The 17,937-nt window shown below is 43.9% G+C and overlaps 1 protein-coding gene across 1 annotated transcript; it reads right to left on the bottom strand.

The window, feature by feature from the left end:
* Positions 1-388: 388 nt before the first annotated feature.
* Positions 389-16,539, bottom strand: LOC137014815 (intelectin-like). Its single transcript, XM_067379331.1, has 6 exons — positions 16,359-16,539; positions 1,811-1,923; positions 1,574-1,732; positions 1,333-1,453; positions 799-902; positions 389-580 (listed from the first exon to the last, which is right to left on the bottom strand). The coding sequence occupies exons 1-6, from the start codon at positions 16,537-16,539 to the stop codon at positions 428-430; spliced, it is 831 nt and encodes a 276-aa protein (XP_067235432.1). The 3' UTR covers positions 389-427.
* Positions 16,540-17,937: the final 1,398 nt, after the last annotated feature.

The following is a 17,937-nucleotide window of genomic DNA, read 5'->3' as shown; positions in this document are numbered from 1 at the left end:
TTATTAGCAGAACAGAATGTAACCAAATGTGTTATGGAATATGATCATGGAATATTTTAAGTGAAACTCATAAACTATGAAACTTAAAATAGATTTTGAATCCATTGTTTGAACAGCATTGTCAACCCATTGGTTTTATTTGAACATTATACATTTGTTTCCATTTGTGAACAGTTGAAAAAAAAAAAAAAAAAACCCATGAACACTGAGAAGTTAAAAGTAGGTTATATGCATTAAAAGCCTGCCAATAAACGGCTAATCTGACAGTTTTTTTTTTTTTTTCATCAGTTACAAACACCATACACATTCTTAGATAATACAAAAAGAGAAAATATTTAAGAAATATAAGAAATATATTTGAGCAAATGATTGTGTATTCAGATATTAATCAATGTCGTATATCTCTGACAGAAGGAAAGGAAGCAGGTCAGCGATAAAAAAGAAGTACAGCTGCTTCAGTTATCTCTTTGGAAGCACTCCATCCTGTATTAGTACCATAGCCATCCCAGTCGAAACTCGGAAAGTCCCCGCACTGTCTAGGGACCGCCTCAGGAAAGTGTCCACCTCCACCAACACAGAACTGCAAAAATATGAGTACATTAATAACAACAAAAAATACCCTTTTCCTCATATAACATTGCAGCTGATTTACTTCTGTTGTAACTGTATTACTGTAAATACATTTCCTCTTCATTTATACACTAAAGCATGAATTATTGCCTGTGGTGATCAGAAGCACTTCACAAATGCTGTTCATGAACATTGTTGTAAATAATCAAAAATATTTGTTTAGCTCACATGTTCAGTGTCACAACCGGTTGGTTTAACGCCCGAACAAAGTGCCATGGCTGCCTTTTCATTGTTGAAGACTCTGAATGTGATGAATCCAGGCTCAAATATTGCTGAAAAAAAAAAAAACACAATATATAATTGATGATGGTCTGTCATGGTCCATGCATACAGAATGGCATTCATTAATTAAAGTGATTCCATCTCAACATTGATGATGCTTTGTAAATAATAGGCCTGAATAACCTGATCTCACAGCCATTTGTAAGTATTATACGAGGTGGCTAATTTGTATGAATTCATATGACCTTAAACTTCCCCTAAACCTACCGGTCACTGGGGTTTATACAAATCGTATGAATTTGTACGAATGACGTTGTACGAATTCGTACAAATTACCCACCTTGTAAAATACGAACAAATTGGTCGTGAGATAGTGCTGGCCTACACCATCACTGAATAATACACAGATTTTATGTCAGTCAATGTAGCTACTTTCTTTAAAATATTTGAAAAATATTGGCCCAAGAGGAATTGCTGTACCGCTTGTATTAGGTCCATACAGTTTTTTGGTAGAATCCACATTTCCAGTATCATACACTATTGGAATAGCAGGTCCATTATCAGTTTTGCAAGTCCCGATTCCAAAGCTCACAGGGAATTTCTGGGAAAATAACATAAAAAGGTTTTGTTTTGTTTTGTTTTTTTTTTACAGAATTGTAGTCTTTTGCCTTTAACTTATATTTTATGTAAAACTCAAAGCTGCTGTCAAAGTTTGTCTGACCTTGAATAAATTGAAAAGGTTTCCTCCGTGTTGAGTTAAGAAGCGATTTTCAGTGTGGTATCTCAGGATGGAGGCAGTGCTCCAGTTTTCCATCACCATATTATTAGGAACATGCCACACAGACACATCCTGTGCTGTAATTTCAAAGTATCCAGGATTCTATGGCAGAGAGGAAACAGACTGTCAATTCATTTTGTAGATTAACATGTTTTAATTGTGAATGTAATAAAAAATTACCTTATAATCATCACTTGTAGCGGCCTCTGCAGTTCCAAATGTGACTTTGTTTGCCCATGTTCCTTCTCCATCAGGCCGGTTTGCGTTGCTGCCCTGATCACTAGACCAGCAATCTAGACCAAAATATGGTCATACTTTCTGGTTCTAGTAAGAACTCTAGCTGCCGCAATTTGGACCAACTGTAGTCTGTTTAAAAGCCGAGCAGAACAACCACCCAGTAGAGCGTTACAGTAATCTAGTCTTGAGGTCATGAATGCATGAACCAATTGTTCCGCATTTGTCATTGAGAGCATATGTCGTAATTTAGATATATTTTTTAGATGGAAGAAGGCGGTTTTACAGATACTAGAAACATGACTTTCAAATGAAAGATTGGTATCAAAGAGCACACCCAAGTTCCTAACTGAAGACGAAGGTTTAATGGAGCACCCGTCAAGTGTTAGAGAGTATTCAAGGTTTTTTCGTGAGGAAGTTTTGGGTCCAAAGATTAGGAAATAATTTTTTTCTGAATTTAATAATAAGAAATTTCTTGTCATCCAGTTTTTAATGTCAGCTATGCATTCTGTTAGTTTTGTGAATTTGTAGGTTTTGTCAGGGAAATATAGAGCTGAGTATCGTCAGCGTAGCAGTGAAAACTAACACCATGCTTCCGAATTATCTCTCCTAAGGGCAGCATGTACAGAGTGAAAAGCAACGGTCCTAGTACTGAGCCTTCTGGTACTCCATATTGAACCTGTGATCGATACGACATCTCTTCATTAACTACTACAGACTGATAACGGTCAGATAAGTACGATTTGAACCATGCCAAAGCAATTCCATTAATGCCAATATAGTTTTCAAGTCTTTTTAAAAGAATATTGTGATCGATAGTGTCAAAAGCAGCACTGAGATCTAATAACACTAATAGAGAAATACAGCCACGATCGGATGATAGGAGTAGATCGTTTGTAACTCTAACGAGAGCAGTCTCAGTACTATGGTATAGTCTAAATCCTGACTGGAAATCCTCACAGATTCCATTTCTTTCTAAAAAGGAGCACATTTGTGTTGAAACTGCCTTTTCTAGTATCTTTGACAGAAAAGGTAGATTCGAGATTGGCCTGTAATTTACTAAATCTCTCGGATCTAGTTGAGGTTTTTTAATAAGAGGTTTAATAATAGCCTGCTTAAAAGTTTTTGGCACGTATCCTAGTGTTAAAGATGAATTAATTATATCAAGAAGTGGACCTACGACCTCTGGAAGCATTTCTTTCAGTAGTTTAGTCGGCATTGGGTCTAACATACATGTCGTTGATTTTGATGATTTGATAAGTTTAGATAATTCTTCCTCTCCTATAGCAGCGAATGATTCTAGTTTTACCTCAGGGACACTACAGTGCACTGTCTGAAGCGAAACTGTAGACGGTTGCATGTTTTTAATTTTCTCTCTAATATTATCAATCTTGCAAGTAAAGAAGTTCATAAAGTCATTACTGCTGTGCTCTATGGAAATGTCAGCAGTTGAATCTCTGTTTCTAGTTAATTTAGCCACTGTGTCAAATAAATACCTAGGATTATGTTTGTTTTCTATTAAGAGATTTGAAAAATAAGTAGATCTAGCATTTCTTATAGCCGTTCTGTACTCAATCATTTTTTCTTTCCACGAAAGGCGAAAAACTTCTAGTTTTGTTTTCTTCCAACTATGTTCAGCTTTTCTAACAGCTTGTTTTAGAGCCTGAGTGTGCTCATCATAGCACGGCGTTGGATTAGTTTCCTTAATCTTCTTTAGACGTAAAGGAGCGACTGCATGTAATGTGCTGGAAAAGAGAGAGCCAATAGTTTCTGTTGCAGCATCGAGTTCTTCTAAGTTGTCAGGTATACTAAGGCGATGAAACTGTGTGGGGAGATTATTTATAAAGCAATCTTTAGTGGTAGACGTGATGGTTCTACAATATTTATGGCTGGGTGGTGGTTTTGTAATCTTGGCTAATTGTATTATACACAAGACTAAATAATGATCTGATATATCATCGCTCTGCTGTAGAATTTCAACAGCATCAATATCAATTCCAATTCCGACAGTATTAGATCTAAGGTATGATTACGACAATGAGTGGGTCCTGACACGTGTTGTCTAACTCCAATAGAGTTTAAAATGTCTGCAAATGCCAATCTTTATTATTATCTACATGGATATAAAAATCACCAACAACAAGGACTTTATCCGCAGCCAGTACTAACTCTGATAGAAAATCAGCAAATTCTTTGATAAAGTCAGTATAGTGCCCTGGTGGCCTGTATACAGTAGCCAGCACAAATGTCAACTTACATATTGTTACATAAAGCACCATCACTTCAAAGGAATAATATTTGAAATTCTTTTGAATGATTCTAATCATATTACTATAAATTACAGCAACACCTCCCCCTTTGCCTTTCTGTCGAGGATTGTGTCGATAATCATAACCTTGAGGACTAGATTCATTTAAAGTAATGTAATCGTCTGGTTTTAGCCAGGTTTCTGTCAAACACAGCAAGTCTAGTTTATTGTCCGTGATCATTTCATTTACAATAAGTGCTTTTGAAGAAATAGATCTAATATTCAGTAACCCAAGCTTTATCATTTGTTTATCTAATTTATCTGTGATTTTCATTTTTGAACATCAATTAAATGTTTACCCTTAAAAGGTTTCGGAAGTTTTTTGTATTTACTAGTTCGAGGTACAGACACAGTCTCTATGTGATATCTAGGTGAAAGAGTTTATATGTGCTGTGAATTATTTGAGTTCTGTGACGTGAGGCGGCTAACAGACGGTTGGTTTAGCCAGTTTGTCTGCGTCCTGATCTGGGCCCTGGTTTGTCATGTTTCAGCTCTAAGACTATTTGCCAAATTTCTAGATAGAAGAGCAGCACCATCCCGGGAGGGATGAATACCATCGCTTTACAAGAGATCAGGTCTGCCCCAAAAGCTTTTCCAGCTGTCTATGAAACCTATATTATTACCCAGCCATTGAGTGATGAAAACCTGCTAACTATCTCATCACTCCGATGAACAGGAAGAGGGCCAGAACAAATTACTTCTGCTGACATTGAATTTGCGAGTTCACACACCTCTTTAATGTTAATTTTAGTGATCTCCGACTGGCGAAGTCGAACATCATTTGTGCCGACGTGGATAATGATTTTAGAATATTTACGTTTAGCATTAGCCAGCACTTTTAAATTTGCTTTGATGTCAGGTGCTCTGGCCCCCGGCAAACATGTGACTATGGTGGCTGGTGTCTCTATTTTCATGTTCCGTGTAATAGAAAATGGTGTCTAAAGTGGCTTAAATGCATAAATTAATTAGTGAAAAAGTACTAATCTACATCAACTGAAAGTTTACATGGGAAACCCTGGTCAGGAAGTGCTTGATGATGAAACTTACTAATGGACAAAAATAAAAACTATTAAAGTCTAATGAAAATGAAAATATTAAAAAAGGTATTAAAAAGTGAAGTGATGAAGTGAAGAGAGAACCACAGAAGAGACTATGAGGAGAAATTACAGAGGTAATCCATTTTAATGGATTCAATTTAAAATGTATCATTTTAGATTTAGATTTTATCTGATTAATAAAAAAATAAATAAAAAATAAAAAATAAGTAAATAAATAATAATAATCATAACACCAAAAACGGAGGACACTTTGTAGAATACAGTGAAGTATGCTTCTGGCAATAAATAAATTAATTTAAAGAAAGAAAAGAAAAATAATCCCAAACCTATAAGCAGTTACAGAATATTTTACAGAACCAATACACATAAATGCAATAAAAATAGTTATTATTATTAAAACGTCTCGGTTACGTATGTAACCCTCGTTCCCTGAAGGAGGGAACGGAGACGTACGTCAGTAGTGACCGACGAATTGGGATATCGCTTAGAGAGCCCTATCATCTTCGTGTAAACTAAAACAAGCCAATGGAATTGGCGTGCGATATATGCATAATGCGCACCGCCCCCGTCAGGTGTATATAAATAGGAAGCAGATGCAATCGCACTCTGTTTTTCGCTGAGGAGACAACTGGTGTCCGCGCTACAGCGAGGGTACAGAAACTGTGGCGACGGGACGTACGTCTCCGTTCCCTCCTTCAGGGAACGAGGGTTACATACGTAACCGAGACGTTCCCTTTCAGTCGGTCACGTTCGACGTACGTCAGTAGTGACCGACGAATTGGGATCCCAACTAAAGCGCCACAGTTACGAAACCTCTTCCAGTGCCCAGCGCAAGCTCAGCCGCCCATAGCACCGGCTGGCGGTGAAGGGGGCGAGCTTACACCGAGAGAGTCTACTGCTGTCTACCACTACCCACTAAGTAAACTAGACACACTGGGAAAGCGAACCCGTAAGGGACGCTGCGGAGACCACTACCTACCCAATGGGGGAGGAGTTTACGTGGGAATACACACATGGACTGGCCCGGGGGGGCAGTACGCATATGGAGTCCCTGGGATGGCTCCACCTGGTTAGGGGGAGACTCATCTGACAGGTGACAGCAGAGCTGGCTCTGCTAAGGGAAAGACACGGACTCGGCCCGTAGGGAGTTTTAAACCGTGGAAAATACACATATGGGACCGCTCACGTAGAGGGGTCACGACATATGGGCCCCAGCCAACAGACAGCGTCAGCGACGGATGTAGGCCTGGCATCAGACACTCCGCAATGTCCGAGCCGAAGGGGGAGGCGGAGGAACTCGACAGGGTTCGCCAAGCGGGGAACACGACTGGAGTGAAAGTATGCACGTATCCGGCCAGTGGCGGGAATGGCATTGCAAGCCGACACTTAGAGTGGGTACAACACGTCTACCGACTAGTGGATGCGAGTACACGTGAGGATACCGGCTCTACACGTAGGCTATAAAACCTAGCGAACGTGTTTGGTGTCGCCCAGCCCGCAGCTCTACAGATATCTGTCAGCGAGGCGCCATGAGCCAGCGCCCAGGAAGAGGCCACCCCTCTGGTGGAGTGGGCTCTCAACCCGAGCGGGCAAGGCACGCCCTGGGATTCGTACGCCAAGGCGATGGCATCCACTATCCAGTGGGTCATCCTCTGCTTGGAGACAGCCTTTCCCTTCTGCTGGCCTCCGTAACAGATGAAGAGCTGATCTGAGGTCCTGAAGCTTCGCGTTCTGTCCACGTAAACGCGCAGAGCGCGGACGGGACAGAGCAAAGCTAGGGCTGGGTCTGCCTCCTCCGAGGGCAGCGCTTGCAGGTTCACTACCTGATCTCTGAAGGGAGTGGTAGGAACCTTGGGCACGTATCCAGGCCGGGGTCTCAGGATGACGTGAGAAGCACCGGGCCCGAATTCTAGGCACGTTTCGTCGACCGAAAATGCATGCAGATCCCCTACCCTCTTCAGGGAAGCCAATGCAACCAGAAGAACCGTCTTAAGAGACATTAGTTTCAGGTCGACTGATTGCAAAGGTTCGAAGGGATGACCCCGGAGAGCTGTGAGAACCAGGGTCAAATCCCAAGAGGGTACGGAGGAAGGGCGAGGAGGATTCAGTCTCCTGGCCCCCCTCAGGAATCTGACGATCAGATCGTGTTTCCCCAGGGACTTACCCTCAACTGCATGGTGATGTGCGGCAATGGCGGCAACATACACCTTGAGGGTGGAGGGAGACAGCCTTCGCTCCAACCCATCTTGCAGAAAGGAAAGCACGGATCCGACCGAACATGATCGGGGGTCCTCTCGGCGAGAGGCGCACCATTCGACGAACAGGTTCCACTTCAGCGCGTAGAGATTCCTAGTGGAAGGAGCTCTAGCGGAAGTGATGGTGTCTACGACCGCTTGCGGGAGATCACTCAGAACCTCCGCATCCCGTCCAGGGACCACACGTGGAGGTTCCACAGATCGGGACGCGGGTGCCACAGGGTGCCCCGTCTCTGAGTCAGGGGGTCCTACCTCAGAGGAATCGGCCAGGGAGGTGCTGTCACGAGGAGAATGAGGTCTGAGAATCAGGTCCGAGTGGGCCAGTATGGAGCCACTAACAGAACCTGCTCCCCGTCCTCCCTGACCTTGCACATGAGTTGTGCGAGAAGGCTCACTGGGGGAAACGCATGTTTGCGCAGACCCGGGGGCCAGCTGTGTGCCAGGGCATCCGTGCCGAGCGTGCCGCCGGTCAGGGAATAAAACCACTGGCGGAGGGCAGTTTCCGGGGAGGCAAGCAGGACTACCTGGGCCTCGCCGAAACGCTGCCAAATCAGCTGGACCGCCTGGGGGTGGAGCCGCCACTCGCCCGCAAGTAGATGCTGCCGTGACAGCTCGTCGGCTGCACGGTTGAGCACACCTGAGACACGAGTGGCCCGAAGGGACCTCAGATCCTTCTGACTCCACAACAAGAGATGGCGGGCGAGTTGCAACATGCGACGGAAGCGTAGACCACCTTGACGGTAGGTGTACGCAACGGCCGCAATGCTTAGTGAGCGGACTAGAATGTGCTTGCCTGACAACAGCTCCTTGAAGCGGGCCAGCGCAAGACGAACCGCTAGCAACTCGAGGCAATTGGTATGCCAATGCAGCTGAGGCCCCGTCCAAAGACCTGTCACTGCATGCCCGTTGTACGTGGCCCCCCATCCCGTGGCAGAGACATCTGTGGAGACCACAGCGTGCCTGGACACTCGTTCGAGGGGTACTCCGGCCCACAGGAACGAAGGGTCCAACCACCGGATAAGGGTGCGACGGCAGCTCGGTGTCACGGGGACACGGAGCGTGCCGCACTGCCACGCCCATCTCGGGACCCGGCCGCGGAGCCAGTGTTGAAGCGGTCTCATATGAAGCAATCCGAGCGGCGTTACCGCGGCTGCAGATGCCATATGCCCCAGGAGCCTCTGAAAATCTTTCAGTGGAGCCGCTGTCCTGCACTTGAGCGAGCTCAGGCAGTTCAACACCGACTGGACGCGCACCTCGGTGAGACGCGCAGTCCGTGCGACCGAGTCTACCTCGAGACCGAAACAAGAGATCCTCTACCCGGGGGCGAGTTTGCTCTTGTCCCAGTTGACCTGAAGACCCAACCGGTTGGGAGCTACAACCATGTCGGGTAGGACTTTGTACTGACATGCCCGACCCTCGAACGCAGACCGACCTAGGAAGGGTCTGTGTCGAGGCAGAATCGAGACATGAAAGTATGCGTCCTTCAGGTCTATTGCTGCAAACCAATCCTGGGGACGGTCCAGGATTGGCCGTAGCCCACCGCCCTTTTACGGTACATTGAAGTAGGGGCTGTAAAACCCCGACTTCATATCGGCTGGAGGGACCGGCTTGATTGTACCCTTCGCCAGGAGGACAGCAATCTCCACCCGGAGAACAGGAGCACTGTCCAACGACACCGGAGTGAAGTGGACAGCCCTGAAGACCGGGGGACGCCGGGCGAACTGAATCGCATAGCCGAGTCTGATAGTACGAATGAGCCAACTGGACAGGCTGGGGAGCGTGCTCCACGCTTCCAGACACTGAGCCAGCAGGACCAAAGGCACCACAGACGCACCGGGGGTGGGGCAGCAAGGCAGAGAGGGACCCGACCCGGACGGCTTGGGGGCGGCCCGGAGTGGGGTCAGACTCTGCGAGGCAGCAGTGTGCATGGGAGACAGCGCACGGGACGCGGTCTGCACCACCACACTGCCACCTGCTGGCGAATGGGGGGGGAGCTGTCAGCGGCGAGGCGGAGCCTGGCACACTGACAGACACCCCTTGTTGTGACCTGGAGTTTGAGGAAACTGCTCTTTTTGTGAAAAAGTGGGTACCGCTGGACTCCGGAGAGCCAGCGGCGGTAGACAGACAAACACAAATTCCCCCCGGCCCTCCTCCGGGGGTGGGAGAGATGGTGGAAAACTCTCCCGAAGAGCAAGATCCTTCCCCTCCAGGTTGCCCGTCTCAGTGCCGTGTTTTGCTCTTACGCTTACCACCGGGCTTAGCGGAGACGGGCTGGGCACCACGCCCGCGACCGGCACCCTGCTGTCTGGCTGGTGTAGGCTGCTGCTTTGCCGTCTTAGCAGGGGCGGAGGACGATGCAGGCGGGCGCCCTCGGCGACGAGCGGGCTGAGGCTGAGCCACGGGCGGCTGGGTGGAGGCAGCAGCGGACCGCCGTGGCATGACGTGACTGATAGCCTCAGCCTGCTTCTGTGCAGCGGAGAACTGATGGGCGAAGCTCTCCACCGCGTCGCCGAATAGGCCGACCGGGGACACGGGGGAATTTAGGAACCTCTGCTTGTCGGCATCCCGCATGTCCGCCAGGGTCAGCCAGAGATGGCGTTGCTGGACTACCAAGGTAGACATCGCATGACCAACAGCGCGTGCTGTCACCTTCGTCGCCCGGAGGGCGAGGTCGGTGGCAGTGGCAGCTCCCCCAGCAGCTGTTGGTCAGGACCTTCCTGGGGCATTTCCGACAGCGCTTTTGCCTGGTAGACCTGCAAAAGCGCCATCGCATGCAGGGCAGAGGCAGCCTGCCCACAGGAACTGTAAGCTTTCTCAGTCAGACCGGCTGAGAATTTACAGGCCCGGGACGGGAGACGCGGCTCACCACGCCAGCCAGCGGCCGTTGGACACAGTTGCATCTCAACAGACCGCTCGACTGGCGGGATCCTCGCGTACCCCCTGGCTGCCCCGCCGTCCAGGGAGGTGAAGGCGGACGGGGGGCCAGGCCTCGAACGAACACTATACGGTGTCTGCCAAGACCTGGTCACCTCATCGTGCACCTCCGGGAAGAAAGGCATTGGGGCGGGGCGCTGGGGCTGACCAGCGCGACCCGCCCCCAAATACCAATCATCCAGCCGCGATGGGCCGGGACAGGGTGGAGGGTTCCACTCGAGCCCGACACACAAGGCGGCCCGGGAGAGCACAGCCGAGAGTTCGGGATCCGATTCGGGCAACGCTGCCGTCCCGGAGGGCGGCAGTGCGTCTGGATCTTCCTCCCCCGAACACTCAAACTCGCCTTCAGACGGAGCGATCGCACCCAGTAACGCACAGACGAAACACTCAAACTCGCCTTCAGACGGAGCGATCGCACCCAGTAACGCACAGACGAAACACTCAAACTCGCCTTCAGACGGAGCGATCGCACCCAGTAACGCACAGACGAAACACTCAAACTCGCCTTCAGACGGAGCGATCGCACCCAGTAACGCACAGACAAAATGACATACTGTCAGGGTTCATCTGTAAAGCTCTTTTAGAAGGGGAAGTCAACTCACTCGTGCTGAAGCACCCAGGGAGCGACGCGATGTGTCAGGTACACCACTCCCTGACACACCGAGGAACCGGCCCAAATCGCTGCCTCACACACACTCTTTTTTGTGTTGCTGTGAAAACAGCAGTTTAGAGCTTATAGCTCGGCTCCTCAGACACTCGCGACCTCGCTGCACGTGCCCTCTTCACCAGCACCAAAGCTCGCTGCAGATCCTCTTCTGAGGCAGTGTTTTAGTAAAAAAAACACACGAAGAAAGGAGTCTTCTAAATAGGACACCAGTGAATGGCTCCGAAGCGAAAGACAGAGTGCGATTGCATCTGCTTCCTATTTATATACACCTGACGTACGTCGAACGTGACCGACTGAAAGGGAACAACAATTACAATGCTTGAAACGTCCAGTTTCAGCTGTCAATAAAAATTATTCATATTATCCCAACTCAAAAGCATGATACATTAACTTTCATTTACAATTAAGTGAGTTGAGTGCAATGAAGTCAAATGTTGCAACTCATTTCAAATAAATAAACTGAACAAGCAGCAAAAGTATTTGGAGTGTTTTAAGTGTCTTGTTGTGACAATAATTTAATAAAATTGTGCTTGCCTGCAATTTTATCTATTTTCAGTACTAGACTATTTCACTCAAAAGATAGAAATTGATTTAAAAAAAAAAACAAAAAAAAAAAACAAGTGCAGCTCAGCGTTATTTATTTTAATATAAGTAAAACTGCAAATTTTGAATTAAAATCATTATTTTATTAAATAAAATGATTGCAGAAAGTTTGACAAAAACTCTAGATCTCAAATTCTGTAATTTTGACAACAAAACATCCATGACATACCTGCAAAACAATGCAAACAAAACTAAATTAAATTTAAATTTACCCAACTGCAGAAGATCATTGTTTACATCCTGATCACAAGAGCACACATTAAATATTTGAACACATGATGAGAAGTTTTTGCACAAGCAAGTTCTGTTTACAAGGAACAAGAAATTAATAGACTGATGAAATGTGAAACTTGAATTCACTTCATACAAAAGCATCTGTGAAATGTGCAAATGTAATAATCTTTTCCCTCTTCTTTTATTTTAATATGAGAAGACGTAACTGCCACTGAATCAATTTAATCAACCAACCACAATATGAGTGAATGCATTCTGCACCAATACTTCATCAAGTCTTCCTCTGTTGAAACAGGATTTATAAATATATATGAATTTATAAGTAAATATGATTTGTACTAGAAAGTAGCTATTATGTCTGAATTTGAAGCAATTGATGGTAACATTTTGGAAGAAACAGTACAGCACCTTAAAACATCAACCTGCGCCCTTGACACACTTCCCACATCTTTTTTCAAAAGAGTGTTAAACTGTTTAGAAGCAGATCTCCTAGAAGTGGTAAATGCCTCACTTCTCTCTGGGACTTTTCCAAAATCCCTGAAAACTGCAGTTGTTAAGCCCCTCCTGAAAAAGAGCAATCTGGATAACACCATATTGAGCAACTACAGGCCAATCTCAAATCTTCCTTTCATAGGCAAGATCATTGAAAAAGTTGTTTTCAATCAGCTGAACAAGTTCTTAAGCTTGAATGGATACTTTGATAACTTTCAATCTGGTTTCCGACTGCATCACAGCACAGAGACAGCACTCATAAAGATAATAAATGATATTCGCCTTAGCACAGATACAGGTAAATTAACAGTGCTGGTTCTACTTGACCTCAGTGCTGCGTTTGACACTGTCGATCACAACATTCTTCTTTACAGGCTGGAAAACTGGGTTGGGCTTTCTGGGATGGTCCTAAAATGGTTCAGTTCATACTTAGAAGGGAGAGGCTATTATGTGAGTATCGGTGACCATAAGTCTGAGTGGACATCCATGATATGCGGAGTCCCTCAAGGTTCAATACTCGCACCCCTCCTGTTCAACCTATATATGATGCCACTGAGCCAAATAATGAGAAAGAACCAAATTGCATATCACAGCTATGCAGATGACACCCAGATTTGGTAACACTTTATAATAACTGCACACTATGAAGCATTAGTTAAGCATTAGTTAATAGTTATTTCATCACTTATAAAGCATTAATAGACATTAGTAAGTAGTTTATAAATACAGCTATAATTGCTTTATTTTTTATTTATAAGCATATCTATAATGTGTTTAATAATTGTATTTTCATACTTTATTAATAATCAATGTATCATTTCTAAATTAAGTATTACATTATTTACAAACCAGTAATTTAGGAGTTGTCAGTAGTTCATTTAGTAAGTGTAAGTAAATGATTAATAAACTATTTAAACATTCATTTATACATCTTATTATTTAGACACATAGTAATAGTTACTTAGTGTGTTAGTAAATGTTTTATTAACACATATTCCTACTGCAATTCATGATTAATTCAGGTAGTTATAAAACATTTAGAAGTAGTCAGTTAACTATTTTTGTGAGCTAATCTAAAGTGAGGACTATTTATGCTTTGTAAAGCTTTTATAAATGAGATTTAACGGTTCAGTGGAATATGTTAATAAAGCATTTATTAACACACTGAGTAACTAATACTATGTCTAAATAATAAGATGCATACATGTACATTTAAATATTGTATTAATCATTTACTTACACTTCCTAAATGATCTTATGAACCACTGACAACTCCTAAATTACTGGTTTGTGAATAATGTAATACATAATTTAGAAATGATAAATTGATCATTAATAAAGTATGAAAATACAATTATTAAACACATTATAGATATGCTTATAAATCAAGAACAAAGCATTTATAGCTGTATTTATAAATGGCTTACTACTGTCTATTAATGTTTTATAAATGATGAATTAACTATTTACTAATGCTTAACTAATGCTTCATAGCGTGAGTTATTCTAAAGTGTTACCCCAGATTTACCTAACCCTATCACCTAACGACTACAGCCCCATTGACTCCCTGTGCCAGTGCATTGATGAAATTAAAAATTGGATGTGTCTAAACTTCCTTCAGTTAAACAAAGACAAAACTGAAGTCATTGCATTTGGAAACAAAGATGAAGTTTTCAAAGTGAACATGTATCTTCACTCTAGGGGTCAAACAACTAAAAATCAAGTCAGGAATCTTGGTGTGATTTTGTCAGACCTGAGTTTCAGTAGCCATGTAAAGACAATAACTAAATCAGCGTATTATCATCTGAAAAATATCGCAAGAATTAGATGCTTTGTGTCCAGTCAAGACTTAGAGAAACTTGTTCATGCTTTCATCACCAGCCGGGTGGATTATTGTAATGGGCTCCTCACTGGTCTTTCTAAAAAGACCATAAGACAGCTGCAGCTCGTACAGAACGCTGCTGCCAGGATTCTGAGCAGAACCCGAAAACATGAACACATCACACCAGTCCTCAGGTCCTTGCACTGGCTTCCAGTTGCGTTAAGAATTGATTTTAAAGTACTGTTACTTGTTTATAAATCACTCAATGGCCTAGGACCTCAATTCATTGCAGATATGCTCATAGAATATAAACCTAACAGATCACTCAGATCATCAGGATCAAGTCATTTAGAAATACCCAGGGTTCACTCAAAGCAAGGAGAGTCTGCTTTTAGCTGTTATGCCAGCCGCAGCTGGAACCAGCTTCCAGAATTGATCAGGTGTGCTCCAACAGTAGCCACATTCAAATCCAGACTCAAAACACATCTTTTTATCTATGCATTTGCTGATTGAGCACTGTGCTATGTCCGAACTGTTTGCACTTTATTTTATACGTATCATCTTTTTATTCTTTTAATTCCTTTTCCTGTTTTTATTTCATTTTTAATGTATTTTATATCTTTTATGTATCATCTTGTTATTCTGACTTTTAATGCATTATTGCTGTCTGGTTGAAAGAGCTGGGAGAATTAGGAAGAAATTGATTAGGTTAAAATTTGGTAAATTTGACAAACCATGGGGAAATTTAAGCTGTAGTGCATGGTTAAGATATCTCTGGATTACAGTCAGGACACTTTCCAAAGGGGGAAATTTCCAAAGGGGAAATTTGAAATGCGTTCCATAGGTAAGATATCTCCGGAAGGGGGATTAGGGCTGTGTGGTGCAGTTTGAGGTGTCTTGGCAAAAGGGGAGATTGAAACTATGTTTATCAGTTTGAAGTGCCTTAACAGGTAGCAGTCCTGTTGGATGAGGAAGATCCACTCTGATCTGCTCTGATGAATGGATCTGTTTAGATCCAACTCCGATGGACAACAACAACAACAACAAACTCCCTGAGACTTCCTAGCTCTTCCATCCAGATAGCAAAATTCTTTGTTTTTACTGTTATTTCTATTCCTTATGTTCTATTTTTATTATTCTTTTTTATGTAAAGCACTTTGAATTACCATTGTGTATGAAATGTGCTATACAAATAAAATTGCCTTGCCTTGCCTTGTATGCATGACAAGTTATCAATGAAACACTTTACAGAGCATGGCAAATATTTTTCCCACCATATAAACTAAGTGCTGTGTGCTGTCTCATTAAATTGAAATAAACTCAAATAAAAGAAAATCTATAATATTTCCAGAAGAGAACATCAGTAAAAGAAAGTGCATGTCTTTGTTTATCTGAAATAATTTGATAACTGATTACATTCCAAAAACTGAATGTCAAGTCAAGTCACTTTTATTTGTATAGGGGTTTTTACAATACACACTGTTTCAAAGCACCTTCACAGAGATGAACAGGAAAAATAGCAGAATCAATTATGGCAACTCAACTATGGAGACAGTTCAGATACTGCTGTAAAGCTAAAAGACAGTGGTGTCATTATTTAGCTCAAGTGAGTTCAGAGTTGGTTCCGTTAATAACACTGAAGTTCATCAAATTTTGAAGCAAGGTCAGTTCAGCTATAAGAAGTTCTACAAAAGGCAGCAATGTCATTATTCAGCATTAGTCAGGACAGTATTGGTTCAGTTTCAATAACAATGTCAGTGACGCAAGATGTGATTCAGTTGTAGAGCAGCTCTACAGTAGACAATAGCTCAGCTTAATTAAATTAAATTCAAGTGTTTGTTCTCATCTGATGGTGTCAGTGTGGGTAGCAATTACCCTGTCTGACAGCCAAAATCACAGCGTTTGTTGGTGACTCGTTCTTACTGTGGAAACATGACAATTGCGATGCTAAGATCGAGACTCCAATACCCTGAAAAAGGTGGAGTCCCCTTCCGCTATTCACTGGTCTGCTCCCTCTGTACAGCAGAGGACCGCTTCAGTTAATACACAGGATGATATGACGGTTATAGCTGGAGTTCTCCCACTGGGCCAGTCCCCACGGACCTCCCACTCCTCACATACATTGCGGTTTGTGATTTTCCCTGATGAGTCTGCGGGTCCTTTCACGAGGGATCCAGTGTCTCTTTTGTAGTTCCTGCGGAGGACCAGATGTTAATTGCTGCATCGGAGGGAGGCCTTGAGTCTTCTGGGGATTAAGACTAAGAGTGGTGCAGGTTGAGTCCAACCCAGAGTTGATGACCATACTTTCCCAGGCCACTGCGAGAGTTGGGCTTGAGTGGAACCATCCCTCCTGTCCTGAATGCTCGTGACTGGACGATTGGTTTCTCGGTGTGGGGTGTGTTGCACAACATCCTCCTGCCCTTTTACTGCCTGAGGCTGCTTACTTGCTTCCTCCGCTTTCACTACTCTCAATGGTGGTTATGTGTAGATTCCTCAGGTAGAGCGTGCAATTGCAGTGCATTACTGCTCGCAAAGTGCCGCAACTGGCAATTTTGATCACGGCTTGTCTTGGAAAATGTTGTTAGAGAAGTCACTGCCGGACTGTGTGCCAAATCTTCTGACACTGCCAGAATTTCGTTGGAGGTAAAATTTGATTGCAACGGTCATAAATCAACTGTCTGTGAACATGTCAAACTAGCGATCAAAGACTACAGATTTTAGCCTAGGATTATAGGACTCTTTTAGGATTCTCAAATCTCAAATTCTCAAATCATGGCCAAAATCGCATGCAGCCCGCCTTTACAGTGCTGATGGACAGGCTGCCTCCACCCTGCATGCTATGGCCCTCCTGAAAGTCCATCAGGCTCACCATGCAGGCCTTTTGCCAGGCGATGTCCACCTTGGTGGTCCAACAATGTCATATCTGGCTGAAACTGGTTGAGATAAAGGAAGCCGGCAAAGTTTGCTTTCTCGACGCCCCATCTCACAGGCAGCACCTCAAAGGGTTAGTTCACCCAAAAATGAAAATTGCGTCATCAAATACAGACAACGTGACGCGGATCTAAATGGGTCTTCCTTGCGCTGGAGTGATAACTGTAAAAATATTTATATTTGTCAAGTAGCTGTGTGTGGCGACCAGGCCGGGCGAGAGCCGTGAGGGAACGGCGCGAGGCCGGTGGCGCGACTGTTAATGAGCATCACCTGGGAGGCGCACCGGCCTTGAGTCCCTCACGGAGGAGCTCCGGGAGCATAAAAGGCGGAGCAACTACAGTGAAGGACGAGAGAGGACCAGGCCTGGACTTTACTTTATGTTTTATTATGTTTGTGTGGCCGGCAGACGTCTGCGAGGGTCTGCCGGCATTACTTTCGTTTTGTTCTTTGTTTATTTTTGAATTAAAGTTACGTTGAATGTTCGCCGGTTCCCGCCTCCTTCTTCCCATTTATGAACTACGTTACACTGTGCGTTTAAACAGTACCCTTACAGACAAATCTTCCTGGACTAGCTTCATCCAGAGCTCCATCCAGGGATAACAAATGCTTACTTCCTAATTCTCCCAGCTCTTTCAACCAGACAGCAAGATTTAAATATAAAATGCATTAAAAATGAAATAAAAACAAGAAAAATAATTAAAAGAAATAATAAATGATACACTAGACTGGGTAAACCCAGCCTGATCTGCTGGCAATTTGATTTTGCCCG

This window comes from Chanodichthys erythropterus, chromosome 24 (assembly GCF_024489055.1).
Source record: "Chanodichthys erythropterus isolate Z2021 chromosome 24, ASM2448905v1, whole genome shotgun sequence".
In the NCBI taxonomy this organism is placed as follows: domain Eukaryota; kingdom Metazoa; phylum Chordata; class Actinopteri; order Cypriniformes; family Xenocyprididae; genus Chanodichthys; species Chanodichthys erythropterus.
The sequence above is the reverse complement of the archived record's forward strand: the minus strand, read 5'-3'. Positions and strand labels throughout refer to the sequence as shown.